The 13,325-nt window shown below is 36.0% G+C and overlaps 1 protein-coding gene across 3 annotated transcripts in view; it reads left to right on the forward strand.

Moving 5' to 3' along the window:
• The first annotated feature begins 985 nt into the window (after positions 1-985).
• AP3B1 (adaptor related protein complex 3 subunit beta 1) overlaps positions 986-13,325 on the forward strand; it is a 175,155-nt gene continuing 162,815 nt past the window's right edge. The window contains exon 1 of one of the 3 annotated variants that reach the window (XM_088130397.1): positions 986-1,217. In XM_088130397.1, coding sequence (XP_087986523.1) covers positions 1,093-1,217 — 125 coding nt within the window. In that variant the 5' untranslated portion in view covers positions 986-1,092. The remainder of the gene's footprint in view (positions 1,218-13,325) is intronic. The other 2 variants (XM_088130399.1, XM_088130400.1) reach the window with 2 other exon arrangements.

Genomic DNA, 13,325 nt, shown 5'->3' on the forward strand with positions numbered 1-13,325 from the left:
GCTGGTATTTTTAATCAAAACTTGTTTCTCTATGAGTATTTTTCTTTGATTTGCATTTCAACCAATTTGCTTTGAGCAAGCTATACTTTCCCAGACCTTCCCTAAGTCTCTCTTTAAAAATGGTGTCACTTTGGTTGTCTTCCCATCTCTGGCCCTGAGCCTTATTTAAATGACAGGTTACATATTTTTGTTTGGAGGTCAGGAATTTAATATCTGAGTTATTCAAAGATTCTTAGGTGGCTATTATCAAAGTGTTGAGACTAATTTTGCTCCTCCATTGCTAATCTTGCATTTGCAGAACACTTACTTATGAGCATAGTTACCAAATGAACCAATTGTCTGCACTGGCACAACATAATGAACTGTAAACTAACCACATGGGCTGAGTTGGCACAACACACAAGGCTGAAATGTGATTGGTCAGTTTGTTTCGCAGCACCATGCACGCATTGCTTAACTGTCACAAGCTCATTAAGCTTTTCTCCCCAGGCAAGATTTTTTTTTAATATAACCGTACTACAATTTAACGGGGGGCAGAGGGTTGATATCATTTAGTTTTTATTCGCAATCTTTCTTTTCATTCCCTTCCCCATTTGTTAAGGTAGGAAAGAACAAATAGCAGCACGGCAGCGCTCTACGTAGGAGCGCCGATTAGGTCCTGCTAAGGGTGACTGAATGGTGAAGATCGGAATCGGAAGGACGGATATTCATATATGCATAGCACCCTCAGAGACTAGCACAGCTTGCTCTTGCGTACGTGGCAAGAGAGCATCTGCCAGCGAGCAAGTATCTTGTGACCAGGGACGCTCCACGGAGGGAGATTTCCTCGTGACGGGGGGCGTGGCTTCCTGGAGGGAACGAGGCCGGGAGAAGCTTTGCGTTCCCTTGGCAACGATGGCGCCGGGCGATTCTCCAGAAAAAGTCTGTTGGGCAGCTAGTCCCCGCCCCTCTTGGCGATCATGTGACACGGCTTTGGGTGATGTTTGCCGACAGCTTCCGGGAAGAGCCGGATTGTGAGGGAACGGCGGGAGGGCGGGCTAGCCGGGTTCAGGTGGGCGCCTCTGCCCGTAGCGGCGGTAACGGTACCGTGAGATGATGTCGACCAACAACGTCGGTTACAACGAGCAGGCCGGGGATGCTCAGCCTGAGGTGGGCCAAGAGGCGGCGCCCACCACCGCCTCCACGGCCTTCGGGCTCTTCAGCAGCGACGCCAAGAAGTAAGTAAAGGGCGGCCGCAGGGGCGATGGCAGGAAGAAGCCCTTGGAGCGGTCGGAGGCTGGGCGGGCTGTTCCTTGTCGCAATCTTCTCCGCAGGTGGCGGCGGAAAGTGCAGGCGCCGCGTTCTCCACGAAGAGCAGAAGCGGCATTAGCGCTGCTCGCTCTTCCTTCTTTAGGGTGCTGATACGCTTTCTGTAACACAGCACGCGCCTACAGCTTATCCAGAAGCAGCACCCCTGTGCCTCCCAATTAATAGGTCCCTAAGGGGTGAAGTGCTGGGCTTCGCTTGAGTCGACTAATACTATGACCCGACGAGCGCTCTTTATATTTTCCCCGCGTGTTTTGTACTTCAGTGGCCCAACATCTCTACCGGTGATTTTTGCTTGCCTTGCATTTTTGAGTAGGGGGAAAAGTTGATTATGAATGTTCTTGCCCTGCTAACGCGGAGATAACATTTTTGAACAAATACTGGTCGCTCTTCCATACGATGATCCTTAACTGAATGGACTGTCCCCGTGCTTCTTGATTTGTCTGCTCCGTTTAAAGTACGTTTAAAAAAAAAGTTCAAGGAAAGGCAGACTAAACTGTAGTTGCTAAAATCACTTTTCAGTGACTTGATACTCTTAATTTTTCAGACTTGCCTGTATGTTTGATGTTTAACCATTTTCCAGTGGTTTCCCAAGTCATCCTAAGATTTGTTTTGTTGTTCTGGTTATTTTATAGTTTTAATATTGCTTACGTGCATGTTTGGGTAATCTTTAATCTCAATTTATTGAAAAATTAATGGAATAATTTTTATACAGTTCAAATATTTTAGTTGAGACTCACAGTGAACTTAATAATTTAATTTTAGTTCATAAACATTTTTCTGTTATGTAACAGATTTTTTCATAATTAATTTGAAATATAGTAAGAAGTGGTGTGCTTCATAGCCTTCTCTATAAATGGACTAGAAGTGAAAGTTGAGTGTTAGGCCAAGACTGTTGTTTTTAGGACCAACTTAGCAGTTTCCAGGTTGATCCTATGCATGATTCTCAAGATTAAAAAAATAAAAAACAACCTTTGGTATAGAAAGGTGTTTACCAGTGTGCAAAAGTTAAGTATTGAGAATCAGTAGCTTTTTATGTCTAACATGCTTTATTTAATATGCTATTCTTTGCCAGAATTTATTTTATAATAACATTGAAGTATGTCCTGTAATTATGTATTGTATCGGTCGGTCTATCTATCTATCTATCTATCTATCTATCTATCTATCTATCTATCTATCTATCTATCTCTATCTGTAAAATAAACCTATAAATAATATATTCTATACTTGTTCATCCTCTATATCCCTATTCTGTCCAAAGCACACACATGATGTGGTATAGCTTAGAGGCATGGATATTATACACTTTATTTTCTATGAATATGAAGAGTACTATTTATATGATTTTATATTGATTTTTTTTTCCTCAGACAAAATTTGGTTAGTTACTTTGGCAGAAATAGGAGGCATTGGACCAGACTCTCCATCATGGTACACATATGATTTGGTGTGTTATTAATGGTTTTTTGTTTTACTTTAAATTGCAGCCATGGGAGATTGGTTTGGAACTGCCATGAAAATGATTTTAACATTTTCTTCCGCTCCATATCTTGATGAAGATCACTTCTTCACAAGCAGCTGTTTTTGTCACTAGAAAAGCTGCCACACAATACCAAACTATAGGCCTGATTTTACATTTAGTTTGACAATTTAATTTTTTTTTTTTACTTTCCTTGATAAGCTGATAATATGAGAAGAATTATGAGTAAATTGATGGCTCCGTGAATGAAGTAGAGTTGGAAGTTTATAGGCTACAAGTGCCAATATGACATTTTTGATTGGCAAATTGCTCGGGAAGCATTTCCATACAGAGTTAGAATTAATTCAACATATAATTTATATTGACCGTCTTATTTAAGTTGCTTTTAACTATCAAATAGGACTTTATAGCATTCTTTAAATTGTGTGTTATTAATATGCAGTTTTCTTATTTCCCTTCTTAATAATTTAATATCAGTAACATTTATTATTGCAATTTGGTGTGTTCTAGAAAGTGCAGTTACATTTGCTTCTGAAGTTTTTAAGTTTGTAGAGACAATGTGAACACTTATAAGCATGTCAGTGACTTTTAGATTATAGTAAAATCAGAACAAATGTTTATTATGCATAGTTTTGCTGATTGAGACATATGCATTAAAAGCTTGGGATAGAAATTATTACATAAAATCATTTTGAATTGCTGAAGATTCAGTCTCACATTGTTTGATTATTTATCAATAGTGCAAGTTGATGAAGGATTATTGAGGATTATTATCAACAACTTTCATGTTGCCAAAAGCTGAAGTACAAAGAAGAGAGTTTAGTTTCTAATAAGAAAATGAATAGGCTGCTGCAGGTATAAAATTACCCTCATCTCCTTTTATTTTCTTTGTAACCTTATTGCAAGTCATCAGATTTCAAAGAATTCCTGGCAACATTTGTAAATCCTCTGCATGTAGAAACACTCCTTCATTGGGATTTTCATAGTCGGGCCTCAGCATTTTTCAGCACTACTCTAATTCTGTTCTATCTTTTGGTAGCCTGTGTACAGTGAAGTTGATATTGATAGTTACATGGTTGTGTTGTGTCCTTTGCCCATTATTTATTAGACTGTCCTTTTGAATGTAACTGAATTTAAGAAAATGATACATTATTTTCAAGTGGTATAGCTTATATTTGTTTTATTTATATATCCATTTGTAATAGATGCTGCAATATTATAATGCATTCATCTGTATACTTTCTATCATTTGGTTTTCTTAAAAAGTAGTATTATATGTGGTTCTCTGGTGTCTTTAAAAGAAACCAGATTTTGCCTCTCAAAGTTTTCCAGATAAAGGTTACAATCATGTAGTATCAAAATTTGATTGAAGGCTACTTCACTATTATAATAAATGCTATATATGAGAGTGAGTTTTCTAGTTGGATGTTATTTGCACATTTTTCATAGCTTTTTGATAAATAGAATTAATTTGACATAGTATGAGACCTATAGCATTTTCAAGACTCATTGCCTATTCTAGCTTGCTTCTCTCACTGTAAAAATAAAATTATTTACTTTTGTTCAATTGGGGTTCAGCTGACTATTGTTTGGATCAATTTTAGATTCTTCACATGACATAATGATAGGTGAGTCAAAAACTGTTTCATACTATAGTAGTGTTCTAAAATTTTATTCTTATTTTGAATAATTGGAATGTTAATTCTGGATTTGATTTCCTAGAAGAATCAGGTGTATTGAGCAACCTTTGACGGTACTGTTACAGAGTTATTTGTTGCACTGCAGTGTTCTTTAGCTAACACAAAATTCATATTATGTATATGAAGTCAAATCTAGAAATTCCACAAATATGTTCAAAAAATGACAAATCAAAGTAATTTTTCACTTGTCATAATGGTGTTGGTAATTTGGAGTTTCTAAAAATATTTGAACTGGATTTTGTGCAGGTTAGGGTGACAGCCTGGGAAAATTTCAAATTTGCCTAGGATTTTTTTTGTTTTGATTAGTGACAAATATATATTTCTCACATACTTGCTAAGGATGATGATCTGAAAAATATTAAACTTGCCTAATATGCTAATTACCCAAAAGGAAGTTATTTTTCCCAAAATAATTACTATGAACTGAGATGGGATCTTCTAGAGAAGAGAATAGAGAATATGATCATAGAAGCAGATGTTGTTGAAAGTGTGGAGGTTGAAAGAAGAGGGGTCTCTTTCCTATAAATAATAAAAGTAAATGCCTGCAAGGAGGCAGGAGAGGAAGAGGAGCAACCGTTGTTGCATGACTGAGAATTCCAGGCAATGGTGAGGATGCTTAAAAATCAGGATGTTCAGTTACTTGGAGTACTTCTGCAGACAGAGGAGGCTCTCTAGCACAGGCACTAAATCTCTACAAATGAAAGACAGCTAGAGACGGTCAGATATAGCATGCTTATTCCTACTCCCCTTTGAATGCAAATAGATTGTTGCCAGATCTCATAACAGCTGAACAGGATTAGAATTCCTGAACATATTTACCTGCGATTTAGAGTCACTGGACTCAGTTCAGCTAACTACAGAATAAGTGTGCATAGGTTTATGTTTCTGTGCCTTAATACAAACTCTTGCTGAGTTTGCAGCAGTCTCTCTTTCCTCTTTTGTCTTCTCATATCCCATCTTCATTCTGGTTTTTCTTTTCCTTTTTCCCCTGTTTCTGCTGGAAGAAGGTAGGGAGTGATTGTGTGTGTGTGTGTGTGTGTGTGTGTGTGTGAGAGAGAGAGAGAGAGAGAGAGAGAGAGAGAGAATGGTTTCTGTGTGTGAATGCAGTCAGGGAATTAATTTTACAGATTGATGCCTTATTTTACAGACTATTAATTTTAATTAGTTTTTCAGTTAATAAATTAATGTTTTGGCTTGGCCAAGCCCTTTTATGGAATGTTGCTCGGCCAGTGTGTATACACAAATGAACACATATATGCATAAATGTATACAAATGTGCCATACTCGTGCATTTGGTGAAAACCTTTCCAAGACTGGTTTCTGCTGAATTTGGCAACTTAAGTGGAGACAGTGAGTTGGTAATGCAGAAAATTTCAGTTTGCTTAAAAATTTTCTGCTTTTTAAAATTGTTTTTGGAGGAATTCAGGGTCGTCTTCCTTTTGCATAAATAATGGTGTTTCTGAATTTCCTTCCAGTCAAGCTCATATCCTGGTGACTTCATGGATAGGCTTATGTAGTTTTCTTGGCAACAATACAGAAACGATCTGCCACAGCTTCCTTCTTCTGGGATGTTCTTCCAACTTCTCAGTCTAGCCTAGAGCTCTAAAGTTCCTTCCTAATCTTCCATTGTGGTGTTAAATCCCAGTTCAGTTGACAAGCCCAGATAAGGGCAGTCAAGTGCTGCCATCTGCTGAGATGTTGGATAAATATAGCATTAGAGTTGTGACGGACATTTATTCATTACTAATGAATTTATGAGAGGGGATTTTTCCTTGGAGAAATTAAACATCTATTTGGGGAAATTTTTGTGGGAAATTTTTTACCTCACATGACTATACATTTAATCCATGCAACTCATTAGTTTTTTAAAACTTTTAATACTTGGACATTGCAGTGCATGTTTAAAAGAGGAGTTGAGAGACAATGTGGTGTAGTGGCTAAGGTGCTGGCCTAGAAAGCAGGAGACTGTGAGTTCTAGGCCTCTCTTAGACATTAAAGCCAGCTAGGTGACTTTGGGCCGGTCGCTCTCAGCCCAACTCACCTCACAGGGAAGTTGTGAGGAAAATAGGAGGCAGGAGTGTTAGGTATGTTCACTGCCTTGAGTTATATATAAAAAAAGGTGGCATAAAAATATAATGATATGTAAAGGTAAAATGAAGCATGTATGCAATAAATAAATGTCAGTTGAGAACTGGATTAAGAAGCAAAATTTAGGAGAATTTAAGGGAAGGAATGCAGGAACAGGTCAAGTGTGGCTGCAGGATGGGAGTGGACCCTATAAAATGAAAGTATTTGCCTGACAATGTTTTTTGATGTAAAAATTGCAGAGTTTTGTTGGACAAATTAAAAGAAATTTTAAAAAGCAATATTGAATAATAGTCTGGTGCTTTGTGTTGGACTGTTTAATATGGGCTGGAATTTGCATGATGAGGTGGCTCCATTGTTTGTGATATCTGACATTGTCTCCTAGCCTTTCAATAATAATTCTAATTTTTGTATTTGTTGAATGTGTTTTAAAATTGTTTTTGTGGATTGATTGTATGCCATCCAGAGTCACATTCTGTGAGATGGGTGACCATATAAATATGATACATACATACATACATAATATGCTTACTTTTTCAGCATTATTAGTAATTTACATTTTGTTCTTATACTATAAAAGGTTTATGTATGTTAGACCTTTGCAATCTATTTTACTGTATTTTTTAAAATAAAAAGTTTCTGAATTGTTCTCCAGGTAGTAAAATGTTTGTTCAAGATAAAGAAAGAAAGGTGAGTTCTTCATATAATTTTATGGGCAATGAATATCATTCCAACCTTGTACAGTGGTACCTCGGGTTACGAATTTAATCCGTTCCATGACTCTGGTCGCAACCTGATTTGTTCGCAACCCGAAGCAAATTTTCCCATAAGGTTCAATGTAATTACCGTTAATCCGTTCCATCGTCCGCAGACCACGCGTCAAGGGCGGAAAAACAGCCGCGGACCACGCAGCAGGGTGGAAAAATGGCCGTGGACCGCGTGGCATGGGCGGAAAAACGGCCGCGGACCACGCGGCAGGGCGGAAAAATGGCCACGAACCGCGCGGCAGGGCGGAAAAACGGCCGCGGACTGCATGGCACAGGCGGAAAAATGGCCGTGGACCATGTGGCACGGGTGGAAAATGGCCGCAGACCACGTGTCACGGCGGAAAATGGCCACAGATCCGGTTCGTACCCCAAGGTGGAGTTCGCAAACCGAGGTAAATTTTTGCAGCCAGAGCTGGTCGTAACCCGAAAAGTTCGTAAGCGGAGGCGTTCGTAACCCGAGGCACCACTGTATTATCAAAGTTTACTATCATTACAATCGTGCATTCTTTTTTTTAATACTGTTTTATTATATTATAAGATGCAAGTAGTACATTATATTGTTTGATATTTGGTACAGTGGCATTTATATAGTATTACATAGAGATTATTAACACTATTATAATTTATTTTTTATAATAACTTTATTATTTTTTTAAAAAACAGTAAAAACTAACAAAAACTAATATTAAGAAAAAGAATGAGAAGAAGAAAAAAGAAATTAGAAAAAAGAAGATAGTAAAGATCAAGAGTGCAGAAAAAAAGAAAAAAGAAAAACAGAATTGACTTCTGACCCTCTTTGCAATAGATATAAGTAACAATATACATTAAACTCTTGCTCTAAATTTACAACATAACTTCCATTACTTCTATGAATCCATATTATTTCGAATCATCAAATCCATACAACAGAATTTTATTTTTTTCTGTTTCCTGCAAAAAGTCCAAAAAAGATTTCCAGTTAGCGTTAAAATTACACAATGTCTTATCTGGAATCAAAGCTATCAGTTTTGCCATCTCAGCTAACTCCATCAGCTTCACCATCCATTCTTCCATTGTAGGTAAAACACTATGATTATTTAGATTACTTAAACCTTTAAAGGTAGGGAAAAAAGTTTATGTTATTATTAATTATGATTTCTTAAATGTAAATGTTAATGAACATAAGGTTGTTTAAATTGTACAGTTAGAGCTGAGTGTAGCAAGCAATATCCATCTTCCATGGTCCAGTTAATTTTCAAACCATTGGAATATAATTTAAAAGAACAGTAACAGTAGAAACAACTGTTATTAAAAAAAAGTAACTATAGCACAGGAGCACATCTCTGATTATTAACTGTTCCATCAGTTTCTTCCTAAAAAGACACAATAAACATAATTGTTTTTATTAAAATTATAGCTTTTTATTTATAGAAATGTGATATGTGGATGCCAGAATAGCTTTCCATTACCATTCTTGTCCTAGACACACCAATTCCTTCTTTTGGCTTCCCTTTGCTCATTTATTAATATAGTCTACTTATAAATGTTATAGTTATTATTTTATAAAGAATAACTTAAAACATAAATGTCATATGCCAATAAATTCAAAGTAGCAACATACTCAGTTAAAACAGTTTTTGACATTTTAGTGCTTCAGAGCCCCCTCTTGTAGTAGGAAATAAAAAATTGACTGTGAATGGGATCAACCTGGGTTAGAAACATTCTACTTTCCAATCTTCTGTTTTGCTGAGATGAAGACATTCTATTCTGATCAGAGTTTAAAGTAAATCTAACAATTTACTTAAATTTATGTTAGATTTGATTCTAATGAATCTTTTAATTGGCAGAATCTACCCAGCCATATCAAGAACACAAGGATTAGTAAGTAATGAGGCTTGTTCATTTGGCAGAATTATATGATAAGGGTATTGTAGAATTATATGCGGAGAAAGTAAAGGTTCAGATGTCTTGCTATGATGTAAAGTTGCTTCAGTAGCTTTGGTAGTTCTCCAAATCAAAGTGTAATCTGGTCACTTAGATAAACAACAAACCATGAGCATTGTGAAAGATTCTGATAATTTTAAAATAGCCCAAAGTAATCCTTTGCCTAAAGTTTATTTGATTAGAAAATCTGTAGGAATAAATGTGTATAATTTTGATGTTTTTAAAAATAATTTATACTCTGATTTTATACACAAGTTGCCACTGTAAATAAAAGAGAAGAGATTATCAGAGCTGTTACAAAATCCAGCAGATGGCCATCTTGATTAAGCTCTCTAAGCTCATACATTTTGCACGTCTGCACTCTATAAAGCCTTTTTTATTTCTTATCTTCAGAAATGGATTTTTTTCCTTATTTTTGCTCATGTATAATTGTCCTACTATCCACAGGACACTAATGGCAATATGTAATATTCATACAAAAGCAGCATTGAAAGAAATACAACTGGAAGCATTTATAATAAAACTTGAAGACAATATGAAAAATTCTTAAAGTTTGATATTCCCAATACAGCATAATAAAGATGGAGCTAGTTTTTCTCTATGAAGTAAGCATCATAATAGGGCCTTTTTAAAAGCAGCAACCATTAATCTAACCAGTCTGGGAATGGTAGGACCTCAGATGATCATTTCAAATTAGAGAAAAGTTTGTATGGGAAAAGGTAATCTTTACAGTGAGAACTACTAAGTGTGACAAGGAAGAATTGGAAACTTCATCCACGTTTTGTGTTTATATGGGCTGTTTTCAACAACTAGATAATAGTGTTGACGCTGTGTTCTGCAGTAGCTGTATTTTATGTACTGTTTGAAGTGTAGCCCCATATAGAGTGCATTATGCTTATCTGTTCAGTAAATTAAACTGTTATGTAGTATTTAGTCAAATGTCAAAATTTGGAGACAGGGAAAAGATGAAAGGTAAAGTTTCCTTTGAGTTGAACTGATTCCTGATGACTTCATGGACATGTCCATGCTGTTTTTTTGGTATGATACAAAAGTGGTTTGACATGCCTTTTTCTGCTACATTTTTTGCTTTCCCAGTTTAAACTATTACAGTGGTATTTCTTAATGATTTCCCATCCAAGTATTAACCAGAACTGACCTTGTTTAGCTTCTTGAGATAGCCAAGATCAGTGATTACTTAAATATGCAAATATTTCAGTGAATGACAGAATATTAGAATTCATCCATATGCATCTTTAGAATAGGTTCTTCCCAAGCACAGAATGTTTGCAAATTTGTGGGGGTATTTCTAGTTGGGAAATGTAGCTGGAAGTGAACTTTCTTTGGTTTTACAAAGGACTTTTTCCATGGAAAGTTGGTTGAATAGGTTGATTTTATATAATGTTAGTTCTTGACATTTCTGTGTAGAAGACTATTTCAGATTAATGTAGAAACTTAGCTGCTTGTATAAAGTGTTTGTATAATATTGGAATAATTTAATGTTGAATCAGCACATTCTGTTCAAAAGGCTTGGAAAGATTGGAAGTGAATGGGTGAATTTCTTGCAGAGAACTCCAGCCTTAATATTTAAATTTCATGCATATATTGCTTCATTGGCATGACTACAGTCTAGGCCCATCTGTTAGAGTGGCACTGTGCCTGCTGCTATAGAGTTATGCCAGTTTCATTAAGTATTTGAGCCAGGAAAGATGAATGGTTTGGATGAAGTATTCTATAAAATAAGTCCAAAATGAGTTTTGAGCTATTAAATCCACATAGTGTTATCTGATGCTCAGTCTGTGACATAATAAGTAGCATAAAACCAGTAGAAAATTCTTGGTTGTGATCTGACAGGTGGCATGAGAACAAAGTATGTGGCTTAGACAAGCTTGTAGTAGAATGAAATAGAATAAGGCCCAGTGCAAGAGTAAAGGATCTGTGGTAGTCTAAATGTTGTTGAATTCCCAGTTTCTATTACCTCTACTCAGAATGACAAATGTCAGAGACAATTAAAATTGTTGTCAAATGTCTGGAATGCTGCAAGTTATATATTTTTGGTTTATATGAATTGGGATAACTTGGATTACCTCCATTGTTTTTTCAGTATTCAGTGTAACATTTACATAGATTTTACATGGAGTTCATCTTGCATAAGCTCAACCTACGCTTATGAAAAATTTGGTGATGAAGCATCTAAAATTGGCTTTGAATATGCCCCTGTACAAACACAGCCAATGTATGAAAGCCAGAGTTAGCACAGAATAATAGCCAGGATGTGGCAGGCAAATTTGACTTGACTCCACCATTATTCATAATTTTTATAGTAAAAATGTAAGAGCATATGACATGCCTTGCTGGATTGGGCTAGGGATCTTAGCCTAGGATCATCCCAGATTATCCTACCAGATATCTCTCTGGTATTCACAAGATGGAGACATAATCTCTTTCTGCAACTGATATTTTTAAAGCATATTTTCCCTGAACTGGAAGTACACTGAGGCTCAAGACTAATAGTGCTGGATAGACCTGTCTTCTGTGAATTAATCCAGATCCTCTTTATGTCATCTGAGTCTTAATGGTAGTGAATTCTACAAAATAATTATGTGTTTATGTGGAGAAGTGATTTTGTTTTTTGGTCTGTTCTATATTTTCTTTCAGTCAGTTCACTGGGCAAACTCTGGTCCTAATGTTTTGAGATGTAAAGAAAAACACTGCCCGCTTTTTTATCCTGTGTATGATTTTGTACACTTTCTCTAAATCGCTTTTTTCCCCCAAGCTTTTAGCCTTAGGAAAAAAATTGGGAAGATTAGTCCCAAATCTTCTTGCTTTTCTCATAGGGAACATGTTTGAGCTCCCTTATCACTTTGTTTGCCTTCTTCTACACTTTTTCCTATTCAATTATATCTTTTTCATTTTTTTATATTAAAAGTTTTAAAAAGAAAGATAAAAACTAATAGAAACTAATATAGAATAAAGATAAGAGAGGAAAAAAAAAAGAAAGACAAAGCCAAAAGTGCAGAAAAAAGAAAGGAAAGAAAATATAAAGTAGCTTCCGATTTTCCTTACAGTAGTCATAAATAGAAGTATAAATTTACCTCTTACTCTATGTTTATAACATAATCACTTTTTTTCCTATACAGGTAGTCCTCAATGTACGACCACAATTGGGACTGAAACTTCCATTGCTAAGCGATGTGGTCGTTAAGTGAGTTGCACCCAATTTTACAAACTTTTTTGCCGTGGTCGTTAAGCGAATATGGCTTCTCCCATTGACTTTGCTTGTTGGAACCCCCCTGGGAAGGTTGCAAATGGCGATCAAGTGACCCTAGGATGCTGTAACCGTCATAAATACATGCCGGTTGCCAAGTGCCTGAATTCTGATCACAGGACTGTGGGGATGCTGCGATGGTCATAAGTGCGAGGACCAGTTGCAGTTACTTTTTTCAGTGCTGTTGTAACTTTGAACGGTCATTAAACGGATGGTCGAAGTTGAGGATTACCTGTAATCTATTTTTTTCTCATCATCAAAACCATAAATCATAAATTAATTTTTTTCTGTTTCATGCAAAAAGTCTATAAAGGATTTCCAGTCAGCAATAAACGTAGATAATGTCTTTTCTCAAATCAAAGAACTCAATTTGGCCATCCCAGCAAATTCCTCAGCAAAATCTTCACCATCCATTTCTCCATTGAGGATAGCATTGAATCTTCCCATCTTTGTGCATATAATAATCTCGCTGCAATTACCATGTATAAAAACATAGTTCCATAACTTTTTTCCAGCTGTTTGTCTATCAGTACCAAAAGAAAAGCCTCCAGTTTCAATTGTATATTCATCTTTAAAATCTTCTGAATTAGTGTATGCATTTGAATCTAAAACTTTCCGGCTTTTTTAACATGTCCACCAAGCATGATAAAATGTCCCTTCTTGTTCATATTTCCAACATACATTTGAATTACCTTTATACATTCTAGACAATTTCTCTGGTGATGTATACCAACGATATATCATTTTATAAAAATTCTCTTTAGGATTATAACATAATGTAAATTTCAGAATTTCAA

The sequence above is a fragment of the Python bivittatus genome, unplaced genomic scaffold (assembly GCF_059951505.1).
Source record: "Python bivittatus isolate LINGU-HERP-01145 unplaced genomic scaffold, Pbiv_v1 ctg000850_np1212, whole genome shotgun sequence".
Classification (NCBI taxonomy): domain Eukaryota; kingdom Metazoa; phylum Chordata; class Lepidosauria; order Squamata; family Pythonidae; genus Python; species Python bivittatus.